Genomic DNA, 26,267 nt, shown 5'->3' with positions numbered 1-26,267 from the left:
CAGTTGCTTGAAGCAGACCAAACTGCACATCTGCCAGTGTTAGCCTGAACTCCAGTAACTGGCAGAGGAAGAATGTTGGGAGGAGGAGGCAGTAGCAGCTCACCAGGCAGATTGAAAGGCTGGTGGGAAGGTGCCATCCTCCCCCCAAGCTGTAGGGAAACCTCCCGAGTCCCCAGCTCTGATACGGGCTGAGGAAAGGAAAGCAAAACCCAGCGTGTCACGAGCAACATCGACTGCAGTTCTTTCACATAGCTCCCAGTTGTGCCTAAACCACAAACATTTTGGAGGGGAGATAAGAGGTTGGGTATGAACAAATGTGGTTTTGTTTTTCTGTTGTTTCAAAAATAAACACTTCAGTAAATGCTTGCACCAGTGTCTGCGTAAGACAGTTCATTACAGCTGCACTCCCTGTTCAAACTTGGAGGCGGGTAGGAACTTGTCCTGTTTTGGACGGACAGTGATGTTTTAATTTTCTGTAACAGTCAGATACCTCCCAAGATGACACTCCTTAAAAGCCTTAAAAAACAACAGTGCAACAAAACATATCTGCGTGGCAGAGGCTATTCTGGGAACTTGTAGCTGGCTTCTGCTCTGGAATCTGTTGGGTTTTGTGTTTGTTCAAGTAACTTGCTGTCTGGTCGATTGGCACAAGGATATCAAGCAGTATGCAGCTGTACTTTGTTTAGCTGTATAATGCAGAAAGTGTTGTGCGCTTTTAAAGCTGTGATTAGAAGTGAGCATAACCTTGGGCAGGTTTGCATTTCAAGCCATCAGCTCAGTACCCTCAGCTGTTTTAGACCTGAGTGGAATGAATGGTACCTCTGAGAAAGCTTAGCTTATTTCTAGACAAAGTACTACTGATGGGGGAATTTTTTTCTCTAGATGAACCTTGCTTTTTCTCCTGCTACCTGTCCATTTTTGCAGTGGCTTCAGTAGAAAAGGCAAAGGGCCTTGGGCCTGTTCTTTTCCCAGACAGCAAGGCTGGGATTCAGTTACCTTCTGCAGGGAGCAAGCAAGCTTGTCAGTTGAAATTATTACCTCTAAGAATTGTGATCCTTTGGTGCTGTGGATTGCCTGGATCTTTTTCACGGCTTAATGACAATAGCTTTCAGCCCAACTTACATCTATGAGATTTCAGTGTGAATTTTTCTTGCTTCCTGCAAAAATCTGATAGACTTGTTTTGTCATGAAACATTTTGCTGCTAACAGCAGCAGGCCCGACTGTCTATGTCAGACTCTGGGAAACGCGTGACCCTCTTTTTATTTTTATGGACATTCCAGTCATACCTAAAACATTTGATGAAGTTTTTTGTTTTTTTTCCTTGGGCTCTATTTCACTGAGAGCTTTTCTGTTCCTATGCACTTCACCAGCAAGTTGTTTTCTGTTGTGCTTCAGCCTCTCCGCCAGCAGGTCCTAGTGCTTTGTCCAACAGAGAAGGACTTACCAGGGCCCTTTGGCCTTGAACTTTGGCTTGCAGAGTGAAGCCGTGCTTGGATACTGGATTGTCTCAACAATACCCTTAAAGGTTTACTTGAAAGCATGTCAATATCTATGAGCAGTGGCGGGGGAAAACTTATCTACAGATCCGTGTCAATGTTTCTGCCTTTGGCTGGATACTACCCAAGCCTAGGACAGCCAGTGCAGTCCGGTGGTGAGCGCTGTATCAGGGATAGCTTGGCTGTGCTACTGCAAACCCTGGCTCTCCCGAGAGCTGCCCAGAGATTTCAGTGACCAGGTCACTTTATCTGGCCTGGCCACTTTCCAGTTTTCCCATGTGATCATCATTAGTGAGTTTGTTACACGCCTTTACAGTCCAAGCCTGTGAGAAGTCGGTGGGAGTGTATCCTTCAGCAGGCAGGAATTAGACCCGGGAAGTATAGCTCCCTAATTATAGTGTTAAAACATGGCCAGCCACTGAAGTGCAGTTGATTTCTTGGTTTCTTCCCTCACGTTGCAAAGCTCGCTGTGTATTTCAGTAGTGCTGTTGGATCCTATCACTGGGCTGAATCTGGACAATGTCCTTTATCTGAGATGTGAGGGTCACCCAGCCGCTCAAAATCTAGATCATCTTTTGTCTCTTTTCTTCTGGGCTAGCCAATAAATGCAGGTATTATCAGTTTTTCTCCTCTGGCTGCCCTTCCTTCCTCTCTCAATCTCTGATATATGTTACACCCCAGAGGGTAAAAGTTAAGAGAGATGGTAAATGTCTCAAAGCCTTTGGCCTCCTAGTGACCTTGCTGGAACAGTTAGGTTAGATGGGCTTCCCCTCTCTGCCCCCCTTAAGTGCAGACAGAGTAATTTGTCAGGAAAATGTTCTTTAAATGTCTTCCGGTGGCAAAGTGAGCATGCTAATGAGTTTTTAATGATATTCTGCAGCAATGCTGCATGAAAGAGTGTCTCTTCCTCCCTCCTTGTGGCTGTTGATTAAAACCACACTTTCCAAAGCTTTAGTCTGGCTCTTGTCTGGGGGCACTTATCTTCCTAGAGAGCAGTTGTAGTGCAGACAGGTAGCTGTTCCTCCAGTGCGTGCTTCAGAGCCACCTTGTTTTCTAGCTCTTGGCATTTTTCATAGAGCAGCTAGAAATCCCAGCATTCTTTTTCTAACTTCAGTGGGACTTTCTCTGAGCTCTGCAGAAGCCCTGGGCGGGCAGGAGGTGTGTTTGAGTGTGTCGGTAAGGTAAAGTGGAGCGACTAATTACTTTGTGCTTTTATGTGCCTGTGAATACAGGCTGTATTCTTCTCTTCATCTCTCTCCTCAGGGAGGGAGGATGTTTACTTGCTGAGAATTTCCATATGTAGAAATGAGATATAGAAATAATTTGAGTCTTTGAGTGGTCTGAACTCCCCGAGCTGCGAGGCAGGCAGCAGTACCTGAAATCCTCAGGGAGTCCCCATCTTCTTTTCCAATTTGGGGTAAACAAGCAGGACAGACCAAGAGTGGGAGGCAGAAGAGAGGCATGTGAGAGGAGAAGGGACTTGCTTCAGGAGCCAATTAGCTGTGCTTCCTGCTAGAAACAGCAGGCCAAATCTCTTTTCACTGAGCCTTTGCCAGGATTTTTTCAGGTGAGCAAGGTGAGAAGGCTTTCTTCCAGCTGTCTGTGATGCTTTGTAGAAGGAAGAAGGACTTCTGTGCTGACCGGCATAGCACAGAAGAAGGGGCCACTGGTGGGTTTGACCTGTACCATAAGCAAAGTAGGACACACAAGATCATGTGAATGTGCCAGACGAGGCACTGTATTAACTTACTGTAATCCTACAAGTTCCTGCAGGTTTGTCTTGCTACTGCCTCCCTAGCTGTTTCTGATCTTATCGCTCACGTGATAGAGAGGTACTGCCCTACAACCTATTGTATCACTTGGCTGATCCACATACAGCACCTTGAGGCTTTTGGTTTTGCACTGTGAAGCCAACAAACTGACAGATTTCCCTCTTTCCACAGTGATTTTGTAGTTCCTGTGGATCTGGGCTCTGTAAGGCAGGATGTGTTATCTGTGTGTCGCTTTTCCCCAGAAACCTGCTTACAGATAGGACGAGAACGTAAATAGTTAAAAAGTGATACTTGTAAAATTTATTTTTAAGGAAAGATCTCGTCCGTGTGGAGGCTACTGTGATTGAAAAGACAGAGTCGTGGCCAAAAATTAACATGCGCTTTCGGAGGAGGCACAACTATCAAAAGAAGAAAAGTAAGATTAATAGAATACACAGCTTCCTTCCCTGCTGTTTTGTTGCTAGATCTGGGATGGGGGTATCATGACACAAGGGCAGTGTCTGGGGAAGGAGACTCATTTACCACGTCCCCAGGACCGCTCATGGCACAGCACCTCTTTCCCAGCCTGCTGCCCCAGGTGTGCCCACTGTATGCAGAGCACAGTGACTTAATACTCCCTTGGTCCAGCACCCTTTGTTGAATAGCCTTGCAAAAGACCTTACTGGAAAAAAAAATTCCCTGGGCAGAAAAGCAATCCTGTTCCCTTTCCAAAGCCTTAAATGTTTGCTGTGTTATCACAGATATTAGCAAGTCTTAACAGTATCCTGTGGCAGGCTTTTTGATTACCAAATGACCGTCCCTTCTCAAATACGGCTGAGAGAGAAAAATTATGACTGTTGGTTTATGGAATGGATGCTAAAACCTCGACCAGTCTAACACAGTCCCACGGGAGCTCTGCCTGGACCCCTTGTTGATGCCGTACCAACAGTATGCAGCTGTCCTGCCAATGTGGCAGCATCTGCCAGCACACCCCCTCCTAGAAACCGTCACGCCTTGGCATGCCTTAATGTTGCTAAGCCAGCAGGAGCCTTTCGAAAGGTATGCAACAGTTATGTGCTGTCATCTGATCTTTTTTTTTTTTCTCTCTCTTTTCATTCTTTTTCAGTCATCGTGAACCCACAGACTGTCCTCCGGATAAACACCATAGAAATTTTCCCCTGTTTGTCATGATTGATCAGGTGTTGTGGGGCTTGGGTTTATTATTGCTTTAGGCAATTACTGAAATAAAACTGCCTTGTCATTGGAGAGTTCTGGACTTCTTGCTGTTGCCGGAAATGGAAATCTCTATGTAATTTCTTTTTTAAAAGCAACAATGAAATACAGTTTTAAACTATTATTTCAGCCTTGATGGTATTTATTTGTCAAAAGTCTTAAACACCCCAGGATCCATTGCTAGCTGTCGAGCTGTTTCATGCCAGCTGGGTCTGCCTCTGCCTGCACACCCCTCTATGTACTTTAGGAATACAGGCTCTCAGCTGTGTCTTAAAAATACCTTGGGCTTCACTGGTTGTGGAAGAAAAGGGCCATCTGCCTCCCCAGTCCCAGAAGTGAGGCTCTGAGCCGGGAAGGCAGAATCTATGGGTAAAATTAGTCAATTTAAAGAGCCTGGTGCTGTGCTTCATTATTTGTGTCTATGCAAGTTTCCCTGGCACTGGGAGCACACTTAAGGCTAGCAATGGGGCAGGGGGTTTGGGTGAGCTGATTTGCCCTCTGGAAACACTCGTAGCTCTCCACAGACTGCAGTTACATCGCTGTAAACAGGTGAGGTGTTTTTAAGAGTGCTAAGTGTAATTTTTGCCTTCCACCCCTTTTTCTCTCCTGACAAAAGCCCTGCTGCTCTGCTCATTTTCCTGGTGTTTTATGGCTTCAGGGAATACACTGGGGTACAGTGTGGCCCACAGCAAAGATGGGACTGAAGAGAGCAGTGAAACAAGATGACTGCAAGATCCCAAATATACTCCCAGATCATGCTAAGTGGTGAAAATCCGTATAGGTTAGGAACACCTGAGAAATTACCCTCTTAAAAGTAAGCTCAGGAGTCTATTGCATAGCAATAAATTGTCTGCATGTATTATACCCTCACAAGAACAGGTATCAGTGGCTCAGGAGTGATTTTGTGCCTATTTGACAGACTTGGTGCTTGGCCGACTGTGAATATTTTTATGTCTAGATCCCAGTATTTTCTCTCTGCTTTGTCTGCAGGTTGAGCACTGTCACTTATTGAGCAGCATGTGCAAGGCCAGATTCAGCAGGCTTATTCAGCCAAGGTCTGCATGTGTTTCTGTACCGTAATAACAACCAGGAAGAGTTTCCTAGAGCTATCAGATTCTCTACAGCTACCATGAGAAGTGGTAAGTCGAGCTTGCTCACCTTGTCACTTCTCTAGGGAATGCCCTGCTTCAAGTGAGTCAGGAGGAAAGTCTGCATGTGAATGTCCGTATGCGCCCCTGCGGCGACTCCTTCATAGCACCAAGGTTGCCCAGCATTTCCTTCAGTACAGGGTGGTGGTTTTGAATATAACTAAATCTGTGTCCCGTCCAGTCTTTCAAAATCTCAGATCGTTTTAGGTGCCATAAACAGCAAGCTTGATGGCTCAGGCTGCATTTCATCTTGCCTGATTTCAGCTACAGAAAGAAAATACCCAGGTATGCTTCAGTTAAGCTGGTTCTGTAGTTGCTGGAGAGAGATGGTCAGCTGCAGAGGCTAACTCATCTCTTCCCAGCTAGGACTGTCCAGCACGAGCAGCCCTTGGGAGATGCTCTTCCTTGTCTACTGACTGCACAAGGAGGTTGGACACTTGGATTTTAAATAGTTCATGGGTATATGAAGACAGGGACCTTTCCGGAACCATCTTTGATCATTGCATCCTTGTTTCCAGGCTCTTACAAAATGGAAGGCAGTGGGGGGATCCAAAGGTGGCTCCAGTTCTACACTGGGACCACAGATCCTACAGTTGCAGTAAGCCGCAGTATGCTGTGGGCTGGCATGAAGGCGATGGCAGTTAAAGATTGTTCACAGTCCACAGCGGAAGCAGCGTTGCCAGCTGAAGCAATTTCACTGGAAACCTCACAGTCCCTCTGCATTTCCTAAGGCATGTGAGCGCTGGGGCTAAGAAACAGCATGCGTATCTTGGCTTTAAGAGGATGTAGGGGGAATAAACTGTCCTTCCCAGTTACAGAGAAACACTTGAAAATAACAAGAGAGACTTCAAGGCTCAGAAATGTGGAAGGAAGAGCCCAGTGTTGGATCAAAAGAAAAAGCAAATGTCTTGAGTTGATCTGTGGAACAGGTTCCCCCAAAAAAGCCCTTGGGAAAACCTAATTCTAATCCAAGTGAGATGCTCTATGAAATTAGGGTGGCTTCACAACAATTTTGGGGAAGAAAAATGCAGGAAGGGAAAATCCAACCAATATCAGGAAGTCCTGGATTTTGTTTTGAAAATTTTCTAATATAAAATTGAGCAAAATAGTCAGGTTTTCTTGAAATGCACTCAGACTGAGGTGAAAGGATTATTTTTGACGTTTTCTTCAGGGGAATTTTTTTAAAAAAAGCTTTTTGCCATTCCAGGTGGAAGCAGATACCTTCTTATCCAGAGTGAAGTCACAAGACTTCATTTAGCTTCGCATGTTGGGGGGTGGCTGCTTGTGATCCTCTTTCTGGCTGCTGAATGTGGTTTCCCATACTTAAATAGTTTGAGCAGAAATTTCTCAAGAAAGCAGGCTTTATTTTTTTTTTCCCCCTCAAGCACTGATTCATAGTGAAAATTTATCTGTTAGGACAAAACATCTTGTTGGACAGCACATCACATCAGGGTGGAATCTGAGAGATGCTTTGCCCAGAGCCTCTAAGATTAGGCGTCCGCGTGGGTTAGACGAGAACCAGACCTGAGCTCCTGCCATCCAGCACCTCTGAAGCAAAACTGCCGTGTTTGTTCCCCATACTCTCCCCTCAGTGCTGTTTGACTTCGTGTAAATAAGGCTTCGCTGCCCAGAGGGAGGCTGGAGGGCCAGAGCAGAGGGCATCCATCTGTTCTGAGTCAGACGCGAATTCCAGCTTGCTCCCTGCCTGCTGGCCACAAAGCCGCTGGCTGTTCTGGTTTCTCTCTCGTGCTTTCGAAGAATGTTGGTAGGACTCGGCTTCATTCCCCGGCAGAAGGACAACGGGCTTTGCTTCCTTATTGTGGAAAAATGTCAGTGTTGCATTGTTTTCTCGCCAGCCGGGCTGCTGAGGGGTTTGCTCAGGAAGAGTTGTCTGGAGGTGCCCTTGCTTCTCTGCCAGTCACGTCGCTGTCACGTCCCAGTTTGAGCAGGAACGCCTGGGTGTGGCAGACTGGACTCCTGGCTCTGCTGCCCTCTGCATCCCAGACATGCAGTCCCCCTGGGCACCCTTCGCTCCCCCCTCCTGTCACCTCTCCTGAGGAGCCAAGGGAACTGTTTAGCCAAGCCCTAATTAAGTGTACACAGTGGCTGAAATTGGTACGTGCTGTTGTGCAAGAGATGGTGAACTGCTGGCCTGGCTGAATGTCAGCCCCGCCGCGACCTCATCCTTCACCCTTCTGGCAGCAGTGGACTGTAGCACCTTAATTTGTGGCTGTGCTCCACCCCCCCACCCCACCCCCCGCCAGATACAGATGCTTTCAGGCGTTGGTTTGGAGTGAGGTTTCAATCTTCTAAACCCTCCAACAGGATGCTATGGTCATGACTTCTCAGATGAAAATTCTGCAGCTTCCAGGTGCTTGGATTTGGGTTTGGCATTCTGACAAAAATAAGATCATTGTCATGATTGAAGGGGAGACGGCCCATGCTGGTCATCCTACAGGACAGCTTTCTGCAGCATATCTCCAGAGCTCTGTCTGGACGAGTTTTAAATTGCCTACATGATGGGGTTTCTCTTCCTTCCCTTGGCAAGTTGTTCTGTGTTCTAAAATAAGCTTCACAAGCAAAGCCATTTCTCTCAGCGTGAAGGCTTCCCATTGTGAGGATCCATTATTTGTGCAGCCTAATGAAGCATGATAGACGCTGTAAGCATCACTGTCCGTCCTCTCTGATGGCCAGCTTCTGTGGAAAAACAAAAGTGCATGAAACTCCGTCTTCGGGACCCAAGGGCCAGCAAAGGGAGTCAGCAACTTGGTTATGATATTTGGAGCTGTTTCACATTCATGTGCTCTACCGTGTCATGAGCTGTAGGCGTTCATCCAGTTGAAGTGGCAAAGCAGCTTGAAAAGTTCTTGGAATGTGTCGTTTGGGCCTCCGGGATGAAAGGGAAATGCTGTTAATGTGCCCCTTTGGCGTGGTTTTTTTCTCTGTCAGCTTTGCAAAGGCATCTTTGAACTCTTACGTGGAGCCAGATTTATTTTCTCAGCATGATCTGGCCACGCTTTGGCTGCACGTTGAAATACATTCTGTCTGTTGCTGATTTCTAACCACTAAAGTGTAACACCAGGAAGCTGTGTTGGTTTGATTTCTCTTGTGCTAGAGGTTTTCTTGTCTCTTGTGACCTAAAAAATAGCCCCTTTATTAAGAAGAGAAAGGGAATGCATTGCCGCAGGGTCCGGGCTGGTACAAAGCCCTTAAAGAGAAGTCAGAAAGTGGCCAGTGAGCCTGGGTGTGAGCAAGCACTGGGGCTAGGTGCCTTTCATCTATTTTCTCTCTCCCTATTTATAGAACATGGGACAAGTGATTGGGATCCATGTCCCTGCTCCTGCCACGTCTCTGCCTGGCTGCTAATTCAGCATTTGCATGGCTGAAGCAAAGTCAGGGTTTGATTTTGGTAGGAACAGGGTGAGTCTGCAAAGCTGATGAGAAAGGAGAGGGCTCTGAAGTCTGAGAGAACTTTTTAATTGCATGCTGGCTTTGCTGTAGCAACCAAAAATATGTTTATTGACAGGGCGGTGTGGCTTCAGTTATATTCTTGGAGAACATTCCCTGATGGCCCTGTCTGACATTAACTCTCAAGAGGCACGCTAGCAGCGAAGCTTGCCATATAACGGTATTGTCTCAGTGTTTGTACGATCATTAATGAGTGACAATTAAATGTGATAGATGAGTTGGAAAAATGGGGTTTGAGCCCTTTGGGTGAATGCTCAGGAGATGAGCTGAACATTGTGGGACCAAAGATTTGAAATACTGTGGTCATTTTTGAAAACAGGGCACAGGCTCCAAAGTGAGCTTGAAATTGAGTTGGTTTTTGCATAGATCTGGCATCCTGCACCTTCAGATCATCTAATGGAGAGGGACTGGCTTTTTTTTTTATCTTTTCTAAATAAAACCAAATGCACTACTTCTCTTTCTTTCAGAAGCAGTAAAGTTGAATTTTTGGGGAACTCTTAAAAGAGCAGATGATCCAGGAGGGATTTAGTTTGGAACATGGTATGGGACTCCCATAGTCTGAGGCTACGGTCTGAGGTGATTTGGTTCTTTGTCTGCTTTAGGACAACTTTTTATTTCTGCTGGATTTTTGTTTGCAGGGACGTGATTCATGGGTGCCTTTGGCCTCTTTCCCGGTGCAAACTCTACAGCTTTAAAAAAATGGCAAGTATGGAATAGCCTGACCACAAATATTTCAACAGAAAACAATATCTACTCCACCTACTTTTATCTGGCTCTGCCACAGGTGCTCTGTTATGCTGGAGGTGGCTTATTCAGCAATTACAGATGATAAAGTTGTGTTTCCATTGCCATCCTGCTGAAAGGTCCCCAGCAAATGTGGGACCGTGTAGTCACTGGAGCTGAATGCACGTGTGGGAAGACCCATGTGGCTTCTCGCCATGCCAAGGAGATCTGTGCGTGAGGTGAGTAGGAGTTTCTCTGGGTAGTCCCCAGACATGTTGTCAGGGATATAAACCCACCGGCTTCGGGGCCCAAGCCAACCTTTTCCTAAAGAAGTCAAGGATATGTTTGTCTGCATTGTCTCTGAAGCAGTGGGTGTTGGGTTGGAGGGTCACAGTGGTCTGATCCAGCCTGGTCACGGGAGATGGTTTGAAGGCTGTAGAGCTGTTTTCTCTCTGAGCGGTGCTTTCAGCCGCTCATCTGGGCAGGAGAGTCTGCAGCAGTACGTGGTGATCTGGTGGTCCCCAAGGCCAGCACTTCACCAGGCTGGAGGTGAGCATAATGCTGTGAATTGCAGCACTGTTCGGTTTGTTGACTTAAATCAAAGATGAAAAAGAAACAACTTCACCCAAGTTCTGGTCTAGGTCAGTCTACTCCTACCCGTGTTCTTGAGATAAGTGAAACAACACAGTGTTTTGGAGGCAGAGAAGGAAGTTGGATGCAAGCTAGCCAGAGATGTTTCTCCTTCAAAGCTCTACCGTGGGCTACCTAAGCATATCATCACTACATATGGCTGGATTTAGGCACTTTCCACAAAAAAAAAGTTTTTGGTGGGCTCCACTGAATGTTTGTATTCTGTCCCGAAGGCTAAAGTAGTGTAGGAGATTGTCTTAATGGAAATACCACCTCTCCCATGCTGCCCCTGTGGGCTTTGCGGCAGGAACAGCGCTCTGTGTTTCAATAATGCTTGTACGTTGCAGAGCTGGTTTGGCGAGAGCTGCCCTCGGATGCAGGGCAGTGTCCTGGTGTACCACTGTGTTCTCCAGCAAGAGCCTTTAGAGGTGAAGAGAAGGGGGTTAGTGAGGGTCAAAGGACAAAAGGCCAGTTGTGATGGACTGTGCGTAAGGTTGCCACAGAGTTAAAAGATGCCTTCTCCATGCTGAGAGCATCTACCGTGAATATTCTCTATGGTTCCTTCTGTGTAGGATAAGGCTGAGCCTTCCCTGCCTTCAGTCCGCTTCTGTGAAACCTTGTTGGGCCAAATAATAATGTCCTTGAAATGCTGAACTGTGCCGCGGCTGATCAAAAGCACCAGAGAGGGGACCTGGATGGGCAGAGGAGGATGCCCCCTCGCTAACCGCTAGGACCAGTCCAAAAAGGCCTGTTGAAAGAGTCCCAAAGTCCAGCATGGGACCTCGTCACTTGCTAGACGTCGTAGCCTTGAGGGTGGGTCTTGTGTCTTTTTTTCCTTGGCACTAGAAGAAAAAGATGAGACGGCATCATTTTCTCTGCCATCACTGGGACGCCTCTCAGTGGAACAGCTCTGCAAGGGGCAAGGTTTGGGCTTTGGGGTTTTTGATGTGGAATATATGGAACTAGAAACACCTGTGGGCTGTGAGGCACATGCATCCCTCTCCCTCCCAATGGAGATGCCCGTGGGAGCGGACAGGCTCCTGTGGTGAGGCCACGAGTGCGGTGGTTTGGTGTTGCAGAAGCGGGGAGGCGAAGTGATTTTCCCAAGGTGGTTCTGGAAGCCTGCGGCAGGGCTGGCACCTGAATGCAGCTACACTGATTGCTGTGCTTCAGTATTAAGTCCATCCTTCTACCTTGTTCCTGCATCCCCACGAATCCATGCCCTTTTAACACAATCCGAATTAAGGTAGGTAGAGTTACACAGGTTTGGACTGCTCGGCTTCCAGCTTGGCACAACAAGGCTGCGGTGCCGATTGCTTTACCGAGAGGTGAGGCCAAGCACGCTCCTGCTGCAAGGGGGATCCAAACAGCCCCTGGGAGCAGTAGAAATAGTTAACTCTGGATTCTCCAGCCAGGAACCTGCTGGTCAGTTCCTGCTTTCCAAAGTGCAAGGGTTGATTTTACATGAAATTTGACCATTTTTTGTCACAAAACTTGCAGGAAAAGAATTTTCCCTGTGGCTTCTCCCTCACTGTTGGCTTTGACTGAAATTGGGCAATGTGTTCAAAAATGGTATTGAAGAGGATCAGGCAAGACAGAGGATTTGATTGCAGACATCTCATTTCCTTAGGAAATCAGGCTAAAAATAGAAAAGGAACATAACGGCGACTTCTTTTTCTTGACACCCCCCACCCCTTACCCAGCTGGGAATCAGCTTTTGTCCTGAAATCTGAGGTTTATTGCTCTTGCTGTTGTCTTCTGGGCTCCAGATGTAGTCAAGCCGTGAACGTGTCTCTCATCAGCTTTGGAGAAGCGATGCAGGAACACAGTTGTCGCAAGCAGCTAACGCACAGAAGGACACAGGCAAGGAAGCACATGCCAGCTTGTGATGGCAAGATGAATTTCTGGGTGAGGTCTGCTTGCTCTCCAAGGAGAACCCTCCGGGCTTCCCCAGGACAGCCCCTGTTTTATCCAGGGCCTCTCTCCAGCCAAAGCTTTGCCCCAGCAGCACAAACAGCTACAGCTCTGCCGCTGGCAGCAGCAATGCCTCCGATAACCCTTCTCCCCATTCAAGGTGAGACACCCACTTAGGTGCTGCTTGTGCGCTAATGTCTTCTGCAGTCACCAGCCACGTTTACTTTTGACACATGATACGGTCTATAAATATCAGGCGGGTTTCATGTTGCCTTGAGCACCATCCAAGGTGGCACGGATGGTCTGTGCTCTGCTGCACACAGAGTCACCCAAGATGGTCAAGCAGAGAGATCCCCATGCCAGAGAAATGACTAAAGCCTTCAGAAAAGAGGCTGAATCCCTAGTGCAGGCATTTGATTACTCCGCACCCTTGGTCAGGTCTCTTCTGCTTGAGTTTGTGGTGCCGGTGTCATCTATGCATCTGTGTTGCATGGGCAAGCTGTGTCCTGGGGTTTGCTGAAGACAGTCGAGATGTTGCAGGTCTTTTCCCTTCTTCCCAGCACCCTGTGCACCCACAGTGCACATCCATGCCCGCTCTGGCTGCCGCTTGGAGCAGTTCCAGGTTAGCTGTGCCCACACTTCCAAACATGCGTGTACACATAATCCCTTGCTCTTGGGAACACCCTTGCACTGTTACTTCACAGCCTTGCGCTGCTGCTGCACCACAGCACGTGCAAAGTGTGGCTCCGGCCCGATGTGAAGTCTCAGCACCCTGGTCCCAATGGGGTTTAGTTGCTGGTTTGTGCAGAACCGGCGTTTGCTCCTTACCTCGCTGGTGGTTGAGGCAAGGGCTGGGCCATGTGCTGCCGCTTGGCTGGGCAGAGCAACCTGGGTCTGGCCAGCTGAGCTGGGCAGGCACCGTGCTGCCGCATGAGGGGCAAGGCAGGGGGCTAAGCCAGCTTGTGTATTGACGCCTTGCACAGAAGTGGCCGAGACACTGATTTCAGGCAAGGATGTGGGGGGAAGCAGCACCCTGGCTGCATTTCCCGTTCCTGCTCTGCACCTTCCTCGCGTTGCCCCCTTTGAAGCTAGCAGCTCTCCAGGCCAGCAGCTCCTTTCGCTGGGTGAAGGGTCCCGACGAGAGCCGCCTGCGTGCGGGGAAACTGAGGCACGATGCCTGAAGGGCCTCTCTCCCAGCTTCTGCGGGGCGCCGTAGGGGCCAGCTCCACTGCCTGACCCCACGGGCAGGGGGCGGAGGAGGAGGAGGAGGACATCGGCCGGGGCCCGCCTGCGCGGGGCCGGGGCTGAGCCAGCCCTCGGGGCGGAGCCGGCGGAGCAGCGCCCGGCGGAGCGGGAGAGCGGCGGCCCCGGCCCCGGCCCCGGCATGAGCTTCCCGCGGCCCCTGCGCCGCTCCGTCAGCCTCAGCCCGGCCCGCAGCCTGCGCCTCGTCGTGCTGGGGCAGAGCGCCGTGGGCAAGACAGGTAGGACCGGGCTCCCCGGTATTCCCCCGGCATCCCTGCGGCATCCTCCCGGCATCCCCCCTCCCCGGTATTGCTCCAGCATCCCGTTAGCATCCCCACGGGTCTCCTTCCCCAGGAAGGAAGGGTCGAGCCCCCCGGGGTCCCGCCGCGGTTGGGCAGCAGGCAGGGGCAGTTTCAGAAAGCTGGGATGGGGACGGAGTTTCTCCGGGATGGCTGGGCATCGCCCAGGTGGACCCGAAGCCCGCTGGGTGTCAGGGTGCCGAGTTTTGCCCCGTGGCGCTCAGCAGCGGGTGCTTTGGAGCTGGGGGCTCGTCCCGGGGGCTTTCCCGAGCCAAAGCGAGTGGGGGGGGGTGGGGCAGGGTGGGCCCGCACTGGCCGCGGCAGCTTTCGGGACCAAGAGCCCAACTCAGGTTTGTTCTTCACCGGGTGCTTTGAGTTTGTTGCGTGTGTTTGGCGAAGGGAGCCGCGTTCACAGTGCCTGGTTTAACGGCACTGGGTTTAGTTGTCTTTTAGGAAAACTCCCTTTCCCTGCGCTTTGCTCAGTGCTCGCCATTTGGATTTTTTAGGGGGTGGGGGGTGGGGGATTTGGGATGCTGAGCTGGGAGCATCTGAGCTCTCTCCTTCACCCCCATTCCTGCCTGGGGATCCATCCTTCCACCCCTTCCTGCTCCTCTGTCCCGGGCTGTGGGCACCCACGGGCGAAGGCGCCCTCCGATCCGTCTGCGCAGCACCCAGCGCGCCAGGAGCGGGGTGAGAGGTGCCACTGGCCAGGAAAGGTGCCTGTCTACATTTTTATTGCAGTGGGGCCGGGGGGCAGGGATCCACGGGCAGTTTGGGAGGGACACGGCCGGGCTGTCTGTCCGTGGGGACAGGGCAATGTCTCACTGGCTTGCTGCTCCGGAGCTATAACCTTTCACTAAGTGGTGGCACCTCCACCTGGCTCGTGGCCAGCAGCTTTGGCTGTTGGGGCTGTCGAAGTTGTGTTTCCATATACAGTAACCAACAAGCCTCTTGCCTAGCATTAGTGAAAAATCATGATTTCCCTGATTAAATTAAAGGAGGCAACTCCCAGATCTCAGTGAGCAAGCAGCCCAGCACCGGGAAGGGGGAGCACAGGAACGGGGCTCGGCTCTGGGTGTACCCAGCGCGCCGGGAGGGTCCACACGCAGTGTTTGGCCACAAATTCCCTGCAAGCAGATGGAGCAGTGAGTGATGGTTGTACAAAGTGTACGAAGCGCTTTGGCTAGCCCCCCACCCCAGCCTGAACATATGTGCTTCCCTTGCCGGCATCGATCCCATCCAGTGCGGAGTGGGTGCCTGGGAGCTTCGAGCCCTTCCTGCGGGCAATCAAGATGCCATTGTGCCTCCTCCATATGGTCAGATCATGCCAAGGGTCTTTAAAGGTTCCTCCAGCTGGGTTTGGCCCCGGTGCCGCCCTCGGTGGCTGCTGTGGTGGGGCTGGGTGTCGTGCAAGGCCACTCTGCCTTGTGGTGGCTCAGCTCTGTGGGTGCCTGCAGCCTTCATGCCTTCCAGCAGTGCATCCCTTGCCATCCTCTCGGGCTGTGACAGTAACACAGGCCATGAAATTAGGGTAGAGGGAGGTAATCAATACTCTGCTCGTGCAACGGAGAGCTAGAGCGTGTCAGGAACCAGGATCAGCTCCCAGGAACCTCAGGCAAGCGATCCCCCATGGGCTGGCAGCTGCCTTGACATGTGTCTCTCCCTGCCTTTGTCCCCTTGGGTGCTGTTCTGCCCACCTTCTTTTGCAAAGGGACAGCATGTCATCTTCAGTGGGTGCTCTGCGTGGGCTGCCAGGTCCTGCTGCCTGCGAGCCCCTGTGCCAGGCAAAGCTAGGGATGAGGAAACCCTCTAAGTGCTTTCCCCGCCCGGCGGGGTGGTTGACACCCCAGGTGATGGACTGTGAGCATCTGGCCCGAGCAACCTGTGTGTGAAATGTGGGGAAGGAGCCAAAATCATCATCGCTCGAGCTCCTGCGGGACTGGGGAGGATGGGCTATGGCAGGTGGCTGGTCCTCAGGGCACGGGGAGAGACAGGGCTGCCAGTGCTGGCTGGGGGAGGAAGGGGTACAGTGTGTGGGGATCCCCTGTTTTGGGGAGGGGGAAGGTGGGTTTCATCTGAAGCCATGTCTGAGCCACCAAGCTCCCGGTCCTGGCAGGATGAGAGTGGACCCCACGCTGGAGCATCGGGTGAGCTGTTGGCAGCTGCCCCCTTGGGAAGCAGAAGCCAGGCTGGGAGACCTGAGGGGGCCAAGGTGTGTGGCCAATTGAAAGGTGGATTAAAATCTGGACAGGGAAAAAAAAACCCCTCAGTTCTCAGGAAGAGTTTGTTTTTTTGGAAATCTTCAAGATCTGGTGATCTGAGGTCCCAGATCCTCTGAGCGAGCAGGGCCGGGTTTGGGTGCACACCCATGGCTGATCACCATCAGTAGTTTAAAGGTTTGTCCGGGGCTTTGTAAATCACCTGTGGGCGGCTGTGAATCCAGCCCAGGCGGAGCCTGCGTTATCTTCTGCCTGCTGCTGTTGATGTTAGCCAGTGTAAAGTTCACTGTGCTTCAGAGGAAAGCTCTGCTTACAAAACACAAACCGAAGATGGATTGGTGCTGTGAGCCATTACGCTCGCAAGAGGGATGTGTTATGCAGCAGCATAAACAGAGCAGCACGTGGGTGCGCAGGGCTCGATGCGGTCCGGGAGGTCCCCAGCCCCTGCCACAATGGCAGGTTAGTGCTGCATCGAGCCATCCACAGTCATTCCCAGAGACCAAATTGAGTATAAAATTAACCCTTTCAGCTTTGGGGCTCTCCAAGGGAGAGCCCTTTCTGAGGTTACTTATGTTCAAGATGGGGAAAAAAAATTCCTTATAAGGCTGCGTCAACGTGCTGACGCCTCTCTGCCTGTATCCACTTCTTCCGACTGGCAGCTTCGCTTGTGTTCTTGCACTCCAGCCAATTTTTAATCAATTTAATTGGCTCCTCTTCTCATACACCACCATGCACTCTGGCTTTGGGTGGCTGCCTAACATATGATACAGAATCAGGTGCTTTCTACAAATCAAGCCTGACTTCTCTCACTCTTCTGATAATTTGGTTGCCTCTTTGGAGATGCTCATACACACCTCCTGCGGGATCCTTGGTTATTTCCACAGAGCAGTTTTGCCAAGTTACATGCTTGTTCCGTCAAATCCCTTCTGTGATGGGCAGGGTTGGAAACCCAGAGGCAGCTTGGAAGATGAGAAGGTGGTGAATCCCCCAGACAGGAGCCAGGCAGGTGCAGGAGGGCAGGAGAAGCTGCTTAGGGCAGAGATGCTGGGGTGGAAGAAGCAGGAAGCGTGGCTCAGGTGGGAAGCCACATTCCCGGGGCAAACACACAGATCCTGACTGGTGCAGTGGGGTGTGGGGGGCAAGACATGGGGGAACATTTGCTGATCACCAGCTGGGACAAGCTGCCCCCAAATTTGCATGGGGAAAGCAATTTCTGTGCGGGAGTGCCTCAGTCCTGCCTGGTGTCAGCTTTTCATGAGCATCTTGTGGTTTTGAGGGGGTTTTGTGCCATATCCTGGTTTTGGTGAGGTTTATTCTCCCCTCACGCTCCTGCTCAGTTTTTTCTCTCCTGGTGTGCAGCTTCTGTCCTGTCCCTCCTGAGCTCTGCCCTCCTGCCTTGCTCTCGCTGTTGGGTTTTTTTTCCCCATTCCCACTCATTTTCCCCTAATTCCGCTTTTCGCTCCTGTTGATTTTCCAAGCCAGCTCTCACCCTCTGCACTGCCTTTCACTCCCGGCCCTGCACAGCCTGTCCATACCCATTACCGTCATTAACACCTTGAAGAGCTTAAGCATCGCTTCCATTAGCTATGCTCCTGTGCTCCCTTCACCCTCCAAACCACCGGTTTCTCTGTCTGCACCAGAAAATCACACTCAGGCATTGATGGTGCATTTTTGAAGCAGCTGGCGTTGAAAAGATGTCAGGTACGGAGGGCTGTGTGGTGGGTTTGGCTTTGAACGGGCGTATCTGCAGCATCAGGCGCGTGGGTCGGCTCCTGAGCACCAAGGCAACCTGGAAGGTCTTTTGAATTAGCTTGGATCTTGAGGACCAAGTTGTGTTGCCTCACTCTTTCCAAGAACAAAGAGCAAGGCATTTCTGAAACAACATCTGATAGGGTGTTTGTGCTTTTCTCCCCAAAATGCAGCTCTCCTTTTTACTCTGCAGGGAAGAGCTGAGAGCCAAAGGAAAGCTTGCTCGCTCTGCGAGGGTGGAGAGCTGCTTTCGGAGATGCTAGTGCTTTCCGAGTGCACCCTGTTAGAGCCTAAAGGCAATTCCCTGCAGAAAGATATTCCAAAAGGTAGGGATGGAGATGAAGGTGAGCAGAAAAGTAAGACTTGGGCTTGGCCAGAGGGTCCTTCACCAACAGATGCAGTGGGTCACCTGCGGTGATCTCTTTTCAAGACTGGTCACTTCTGCTGCTGCTGCAAAAGCTCCTCGCGTGCCAGGGAGTTTCACTGGGGAAGGGCTGGATCCTGCGCAGCCTGCTTTGATATGTTCTGAGCAGAGGAGCTGTAACGTTTGAACCTCCCATTGCATTTGCTCCTTTGCTTTTCCAGCTCCATGACCCAGAGCCGGGTTTGTGTAGTGCTGCCGTTACAGGGCGGCCCCTGAATTACCCCCCGGCAGCCAGAGCTGCAGTTTCTCCTCGGTCCGAGCCAAGCTGCAGCCCCGGCGTGCAGACACATCCCCAACCACCTCCTCTGTGTGGCTGCTGGTCTCTGCCAAATCATCACCACCCGGTAATTATCCCATCCTGGGCAAGACAACCCATTTTAGCGAGCTGCTGTGGGCTCTGTCCGTCATGCCCTCACTCTGCGCATGGCCGAACAGCACCTTGGTTTCGCTGTTGTTTCCCCTTCCCCATGAAAGGCTGGGAGTGACCTCTTGGTGCCCACAGGCACCGGCTCCAAGCCATGGGTTTTCCTTGCCAGGAAAAGGGGTTCTCTCACCATGAGCCCTGGCATAGCCTTGGAGGCAGGTTCTCTGCTGCTGGTAAATTGATGGCAGCCAAGCACCACCTGCTCCTCATCGCCTGTCCTGTAACTCTCCTTCAGCCCGAGCATCACGGTCTCCTCGCAGCTCTCCCAGGGCTTTTTTTATGGGGTTCTTGAGGCTGCAGGTGTGAAAAGTCAAGTAGAAGTTATGTTGGCTTTGTGTCAAAGCAAAAGCATGTTTCTGGCCAGCTCCTCAGCACCGTGTTCCTGCATCCACCCTTGGGGTGCTGCTTGCCTCGCCATGCTCTTCCTGAAACAAAGCCGGCTTGGTAGCATCTCACTGGCATCTTGGTGGCATCTCACCTGCTTCTGCCCTGCCGTGCTGAGGAGGCTTCCCCGGGTGCTGAGACTGTCATGAGACCCAGCACTTATCGGGGCAGGGACAGATGGAGCTTTGTGGCCCTTTGGCCGTGTCGGGGATGTTTAGCAAAGCTCAGTGTTCTGTTAGCCAGAGTGACGGGTACACTCCGGCTGCCTCCCCACCCTGTGCAGACCAGCAGGATTTTCAGCACCTCTAAATTGCTTCGTAACTGAGAAAGCCTTTCCTTTCTCCCCTCCCCACCCCGTTTCCCACTCCTGTCTGTTTGCCAGCTGAGCCTCAGCCCTGCCTGCTGTCCATATTGCTGGAAATACCCACTTAGAGAACTTGCACAATGGCAAAGCAAAGCTTTTGCTACCCCTTGCGGGAAAACATAAGGTACCTCTTTGATTGGTTTTTTTTTTCCTGTCCCCAGAGAGCTTGCCCACCTCAAACAAGCCCTTGCTCTGGAGCCTAGGTCTGTCTCCTTGAGCCTGGCTGGATGGAGAGGGATGATGAGTGGCAGTATTTTTCCCCAGCGAGGAGAAAGCCCTTGCCATGTTTGATGGAGCTATCAGGCAAGCCTCCAGCTTCAGCAGACCTCCACCCTGCCTAGCATTAGAGTGTAATTTGGGCTTCGCATCTCCTGGGTTCTGGTGCAGGGAGATGTAGTAATTGGATAAGAGGGGTTTAATTGCCCGCAGCGCTGTGCTGTGGCTGTTCCTGCCTTTCCTTGCAAGGAGGAAAAATTGGGCCAAATTATTCAATCTCCATGTTGATACTGTGCCAGCAGGCAGAAGGGGCAGAGGGTTGCTTTGTCCCACTGCACGCCGGGGAGCCACTGGGGAGCAGGACTCCTTGCAAGGGTGAAGCGTAGCCAGTGGTCCCCGCCTGTGCCCAGCATCCTCGTGCTGGGGATGTGAATTCCCAGGCACAGGCAGGGCAGGGAGGTGCTGTGTCCACCCAGGGGTGAGCTGGTCTGTGGGACATCTGCTCAGCACTCACTCCCCCAGTGCTTAATGCTGCCAGGTGCCTTTCCAGGGCTGGTTTTGCTACAACACATGGCTGGTGTAGGGAGGACCTCCCAGCTTGCTGTGCCCTGTGTTCCTCTGACTGCCCTTGTGATGAATTTTATGGGATTTGGTGCCAGTGGCCTTCCTTTCTCCACGTGGTATGCTGGGGTTGGGTTAAATAAACAGTGCTGAAATTCATGGGACCCATCCAGGCTGTTATACCATCGGTGTCGGTGATACAGGGCAAGAGCCTGGCCCCGCACCGCCTGGCCCCCACGCTGAGCTCGCTGCTGGCGAGCAGCTGGCTGGAGGCCACCGAGGGGATCGCTCACCTGGCATAAAAACTCCAGCACATGCATAAATCTTTGCAGGATCAAGGCCAGAAAATGCAATTTCTCAACCTCGACCATGCAGGAAAATGAACCCCATGTGTGAGGGGCTGCGGGTGGGTGCATTGGTGGGGTGCAGCTCTGCCGGGGCTCTGCCTGCCACGCTGCCCAGTGCCGTGAGATGCCTGTGGTCTTGGCCACCTCCTGCGGAGCCTGGCTGCTTCTCACTGCTGCTCTCAGGGCTCCCGAGCTGCTGCGTCCACATGTCCTGTAGGGATGCTTCTGCCAGCAGCAGTGCAGGAGGGGTTGCTGGGGGCGGGGGGCTTGGTGCTTTCTGTTGCTGTTGGGCTATATTTTATTGACTGACGGGTGTTTTGCTGCTGACAACAAGCAGGCAGCTTTGGGCAGAGGGGCCTGGTGTGTTGCTCAAGGAGCTGGGCAGGAACCTTTTTCTCTGCCTGGGCATCCCGTCATGCGGTGGGTGTCGGTCCTCAATGCAAAAGTGTGCTAACATGCAAAAACCATCTAGCCTGTTCCTGGGGTGGCAATGGAGTTCTTTTGAAATGCCTGATGTCTATGAGCTCTGGAAATTTTTTAGGCTTTGTAGAAGAGGTAAGGTGGGAACTACCAGCCTGAGTGGGCTCCTGCCCATCCTGACATGCTTTTCCCACATTGTACGCAGGGTAAAGCAAGGCAGAGGACAGCCTGCAGGAGCTGTGACATCAGCCAAGGACTTTGCTGTGAGAAAAGAGGGCTTGTAACAATCTTGGTCCAAGGCATCCACCTGGGAACCGTGATCCTTTCCCAGTCTGCTTCACCCTCACCTCCTGCTAAGATCTGGTCGTTGCCGCTTTATTGCAGTCTTCTCTGGTCATCGTAGGGCAGCCCCCAGCATGCAGCGGTGACCCAGCCTGCCCGGGCACCTGCGAAGACGTTTTACCCAACCCTGTCATAACCTGATCCTTATGGGGCCGGGTCTGCAGCATCGCTGCTGGGATGTCTTCCGGTGCCCACACGGGCAGTTCCCCGTGAGGCTGGGGCAGGTCTTTGCTCCATCCCTCCTGTCTCAGTCGGCCCATGTTTCTCTGCAGTTTGATCTGACAGCTGTAACTGGGTTTGTTGTGGTTTTCTTACAGCACTGACCGTAAGATTCATCACCAGGAGATTCATTGGAGACTATGACCCAACCCTAGGTAGGTAAAGTCCTTTTTCTTGTCACCTTTTCTGCTGTCACTGGCTCAGCCTGCAGGCTGTGGTGCACCCAACGCCATGTGCAGCAGAGCCAGCTCTGCTCCCACACTCACCGTATCTGCTCCTCTTCCTCCTCGACCAGACTGGCAGCGGTCAGAACCACCAGCCATCATGGCACCTCTTTTCTCTTGCATCCCTTTTTCCTTTTCTGTTGTTTTGTTAAGGCAAAATCTGTTGGGGTGAGCACTGACATCCCACGAGAAAGCACCACGTGCTTACTCATCTGTCATCCTGGAGCAATTTGCTGGGAGGTGGCATTTAGGGGGAAGGGGGTATCTAAGCCACTGGAGCAGCAGCTTGTGCTTTCCTGTCTTCTAGGTTTTGTTTTGCATTTGAGTTTGAGGTTTTTTGGGCACTGAAGTCATGTCCCTGCTGAAGTATCCCAGAAGTGACCAGTCACTGGCTGTGCATCCCTCTGCCTAACTCCTGCCATCACCTGCAAGGCTGGGAAATTTGGGAAGTCTCTGTGTTGCTCTAACCCAGCTGGTTCACAGGTGGTCAGAGGGAAAGGTTTGGGTTTAAAAACAACCCTGCCGCTGCCACATCTGTCCTTTACATCCCCGCTCCTCTCTTGTTACGGTGAGCAATGCCTTTTTCCCCCAGAGGGCAATTTCTTTTTCGTTTCTGCCTGCTGCTTCTTCCTCCTGTTGGGCTCACTCCATGCGATGTAATAAAATACAGAGGCCGTACGGTGAGTGTACCTGCTGCTTCCCCGTGCCAGAGGAGAGGGAAGGTGCCTGGTTTTTCCCACAGATGGCCAAGCCAAGCGGGTTTCTGCCCTGTCGTGCGTGGCACCCAGCGTGACTGAGGTGCTCCATTGGCATGGAGCAAGGCCTCCCATCGAGCATGCTGCACACAGAGCGGCTGCCAAGTGCAGTGCTGACTGGTTTTATTTCCTGATGATATTAGTGAAGCTGGCAGCAGGTTTTGTGCTGGAGGAGCCGCCCAGGTGCGCTCCTTTACAGCTGCTTTTCTTGCTTGGTTAGAAAGGAGCTGCTCTCCCGCTGCTTTGGGGTGGGAGTCCAACACCGGCTGGGCAAAGGGCTGGGTCGGGAGCATGAGCAGGGTCTCAAAACAAACCCCAGCTTTTCATACCCTCCTGCCAAGCCCCTCTTCCTTTGCAGAAGCATCACTCCGTGACACCTTTTTGCTCCAGCGCTTTGGTCACTGTTGCCCTTTTATTTCCAGCAAGGGGAAAGCTGGCTGGGTGCTGGCAGGGGGCTCTGCTGCCCGTTGGAGGTGCTGAGCTTGCTGCTGTGGGTACAGGACTGCCCTTCCCAGGTGTGAGGGAACAGGCTGAGGACCGGTTCAAGATGTGGATTCGAAACAGAGGCCACATGGGCTGTAGGTTGCAGCAGGTGAAAGTCGACTTCTCCAGCACAGCTTGGATTGAGGCCACTGGGGTTGTCATTTGCTGCCTGGCACTTCTCTCACACATGCTTTTCTGTCTGTCCTCCAGAAATGATTTACAGACACATGGCTGTCATTGACGGGGAGATGGTGCACTTTGAGATCCTCGATACAGCGGGACAGGTGAGCTCACGCTGTTCCATAGCTGGCCGACCCTGGAAAATACCATCGGGGAAGGGCGACTTGCCGCTGAAGGCAATCCCTGCTCTTACACCAGCTTTAATCTGTTGTGTCTGAAATATCGATCAAGATGTGTTTATCTTGGGAAAGGATGTTTTGGAGGATTTATGTCTCTCTAGCTCAATTACAGTGTGGCTTCAGCTAAGTATTTCCCCAGGCCCCTTACTGGTGTGCAGCGCAGCTCAGCTCCTTGCATTGGTGGAGCATCCTGAGGACAGGGAGACAGCTCAGGGAGCAGGAGGGTGCTGGGATGAAGGAGCCAGCAAGCACCACAGCTGTGGGCAGTGGAGAGCCCTGTGCTGGCTTCCCATCTAGCAGCAGCCCTGCCTTTGTCCACACCCACTTCAGCGGCACTGACACTCTCCCTTTGTCCACATCAGGCTGGGGCTGGTTGCTGTCTCTCATTTTGCCCAAGCCATCGCATTCCTGCCCTGGGCTACCTGTGCTGCTTTGCACATCACTGCTGTGTGTGAGCCCAGGGCCAAAAACCTTCTGGGAGATGGTGATGGGCCCTCTTGGGAGGCTGCAATCAGCAGTGCTGGTATTTAGGGGAGACTGGGGCTTCGTGTGTTAATATGAGCTTGTCTGCCCTGGCAGGAGGAGGATTCCCTGCAGATAGAGGAGAAGATCAAATGGGGCGATGGCTTTGCGGTGGTCTACTCGGTGACAGACAGGTGCAGCTTCGACGAGGTCATGCGGCTGTGTTTCCTTATCAACCACATCCACTCGAGCCCCAAGCGGAGCAGTGGGAGCGAGCAGCCTCCTGTCGTCATTGTGGGCAACAAGAAGGACTTGCAGTTTGACAGGATGGTGTCCACAGAGGATGGTGAAAACCTCTCCAAAGCCTTGAAGCTTCCTTTCTATGAGATTTCCACCCGGGATAGCTACGAAGAGACCGTGGTGGTGTTCAACACCCTCTACCAGGAGCTCATGAGGCAGGGGCACTTCTCCCCGGGCTCCTTCAAGAGGAGGACAGTGTCAAAGCTGATGGAGAAGATCCCTAAGATGCAAGGCAGCTCCACCTTGAACTCAGCGGGCCGTAGCCTCAGCTTTAACTCCTTCAGGGACTACATCCCCGAGTGAGCTTCCCCAGTGTGGAGGCGAGAGTGATGGCCGAGCTGGGATGGAGGGACAGGTTATCCTGCTGCGAGGGTGCCCATTGCCTCAGCCCCAGGGTTGCGGGGCAGCTCGTGGGGCTGTGCTGCCTCCCAGGGGACGGTTAAGCGGTGGGGAGGGTGGGATTGAGGTACAACAGCCTTTTAAAGCCCATAGGTTTTACAATCAGGCTTTGTGTCTGCAGGGAAGATGTTCTTTGTCCATCTTACCCCTTTGCTCCCTCTTTCTCCTCCTGCATGGCCGAAGTCAGTAGCAAAGGTGGTTTGTGGTGACTTCAGTGGTGTTGGGTCAACCCTTGGAGGCTCAGAAGTGTTTCGGCGGGGATCAGACCCAGCACCACAGACACATCTGTTTGGGTTTCCTGGCTCCCCTAAGATTGCTGTGTCTGTTTGCACCCCGGGGTGTGCACCCACCAGGCCAGGGTGACCCTGAAGGTCACGCTGGCTCCTGGGCTGTCACCAGCCGTCTCTGCCTTGGGGAAAACGGCTGTTGCTTTTGCTGCTCAGCATCGCTTGTGGGTAAAATCCTCTGGCTGCTTGAAACCTTTCCAGCCTGGCTGGCTGCTCCGGGGGGTGGTTGCTGCCACATCCACCCGCTGGTGCCCCCAGACCCACCAGCTGCATGCGTTAGTGGGCGATGGAGGGCTGTGTCCCCCTCTGCCTCTGTTGTGGTCCTCCACCAAGATCCAGGCCAGCCGTTTTGCCCACCTGCAGCCAGCAGCGTCCGCCTGTTGGTGCCCAGGGCTGCGTTTCTGTCCCAGTTTTCCCCAGGGTTTGTGAACTGAAGCCGCTGTGGAGGGACAGACCTCTGCATCCCACGGAGCTGGGGCCCTTCTCCCTCCCTGGCTGCTCATGGGCTGGCACCAAGGGCATGATTAAAAGCAAAACAGATTTGTTTACAGTGGGAAGAAAAAAAGCCTGTTAATCCCTGGCTTTTAAAAAAAACCACCTATTTTTTAATGTTTCAGACTCCTTGGCACACTCTCCTTTAATAACCCTGTAAATAAAATCCCAGGCAGGCAAAGGACAGCGAAGGCAGCAGATGCTGCAGCTGCCCCTCCGGCTGAAGGCACGGCGTGCTCGGTGCTGTGCCGGGGTTGCTGCTGTCACCAAGTCTGCCCCTGTTTTACTTCTCTGTCTCGCTGGGGCAGCTGTCTCCAAGGGGAGGCAAATCGAGCAGACCAGGGTTCCGATGCACATCGAGACCTTAGGCTACGATCATGCTTCTCCATCCGAGGCGAGCACTGTTCCCGGGGCAGCTCCTCCTGTTAATGCCTTTACCCTGTGACTCAGCTGAGTGTGGTGCAAGTGAAACCACTGGGTAGCAATTTGAAGCATAGAGTCACAGAATCGTTTTGGTTGGAAAAGACATTTAGGATCACGGAGTCCAACTGTTAAGCCAGCAACGGAGCCGAGAGCAGGAGGTGCAAATGATGCTCCTTGCAGGGACCCCCTTGTCTGCTTATTAATTACCCCATCCCTAAAGGAAAAATCACCATGGCCTGAGAATTTGTCTTTTTGCACAGAGATGGGGCAGCAAAGGCATGGAAAGGAGCAGGGATTGCAGCTGGTGGCATCTTCTCCCTGCGGCATTGTCTCTTTCCCTCCCTCCTGCCCGATGCACAGTGCGGTGCTGCCGTTCAAGGTGAATGTGCTGGAAGACCTGCAGTGTAGCATGCCTGTGTCCCCCCTGTAGTGACCCCTCGTGTTGTCTGCTGCTGCGTCCTGTGACAATAAAAGCCGAGTTAGCAACTACCTGTGATGCTCTCATGCCT

The 26,267-nt window shown here is 52.0% G+C and overlaps 2 protein-coding genes across 4 annotated transcripts in view; both read left to right on the top strand.

Annotated features, from left to right (window-relative positions):
• The window catches only part of MRPL21 (mitochondrial ribosomal protein L21), a 16,617-nt gene extending 12,103 nt beyond the window's left edge, over window positions 1-4,514 (top strand). For both annotated transcript variants that reach the window (XM_055813689.1, XM_055813690.1), the window contains 2 exons: window positions 3,581-3,684; window positions 4,375-4,514. In XM_055813689.1, the coding sequence (XP_055669664.1) occupies window positions 3,581-3,684; window positions 4,375-4,439 (169 nt within the window). In that variant the 3' untranslated portion in view covers window positions 4,440-4,514. The remainder of the gene's footprint in view (window positions 1-3,580; window positions 3,685-4,374) is intronic.
• On the top strand, window positions 3,692-26,267 carry LOC101920257 (ras-related and estrogen-regulated growth inhibitor-like). 2 transcript variants are annotated; one of them, XM_055813688.1, is made up of 5 exons: window positions 3,692-4,307; window positions 5,472-5,620; window positions 21,673-21,729; window positions 23,247-23,320; window positions 23,975-26,267. In XM_055813688.1, the coding sequence occupies exons 2-5, from the start codon at window positions 5,611-5,613 to the stop codon at window positions 24,458-24,460; spliced, it is 627 nt and encodes a 208-aa protein (XP_055669663.1). In that variant the 5' UTR covers window positions 3,692-4,307; window positions 5,472-5,610; the 3' UTR covers window positions 24,461-26,267. The 2 variants fall into 2 exon arrangements, with proteins under 2 accessions (XP_055669663.1, XP_027646105.2); XM_027790304.2 differs by lacking the exons at window positions 3,692-4,307; window positions 5,472-5,620 and adding an exon at window positions 13,679-13,845.

The sequence above is a fragment of the Falco peregrinus genome, chromosome 9, assembly GCF_023634155.1.
Source record: "Falco peregrinus isolate bFalPer1 chromosome 9, bFalPer1.pri, whole genome shotgun sequence".
Classification (NCBI taxonomy): Eukaryota; Metazoa; Chordata; class Aves; order Falconiformes; family Falconidae; genus Falco; species Falco peregrinus.
This window is presented reverse-complemented; position numbering and strand designations above follow the sequence as displayed.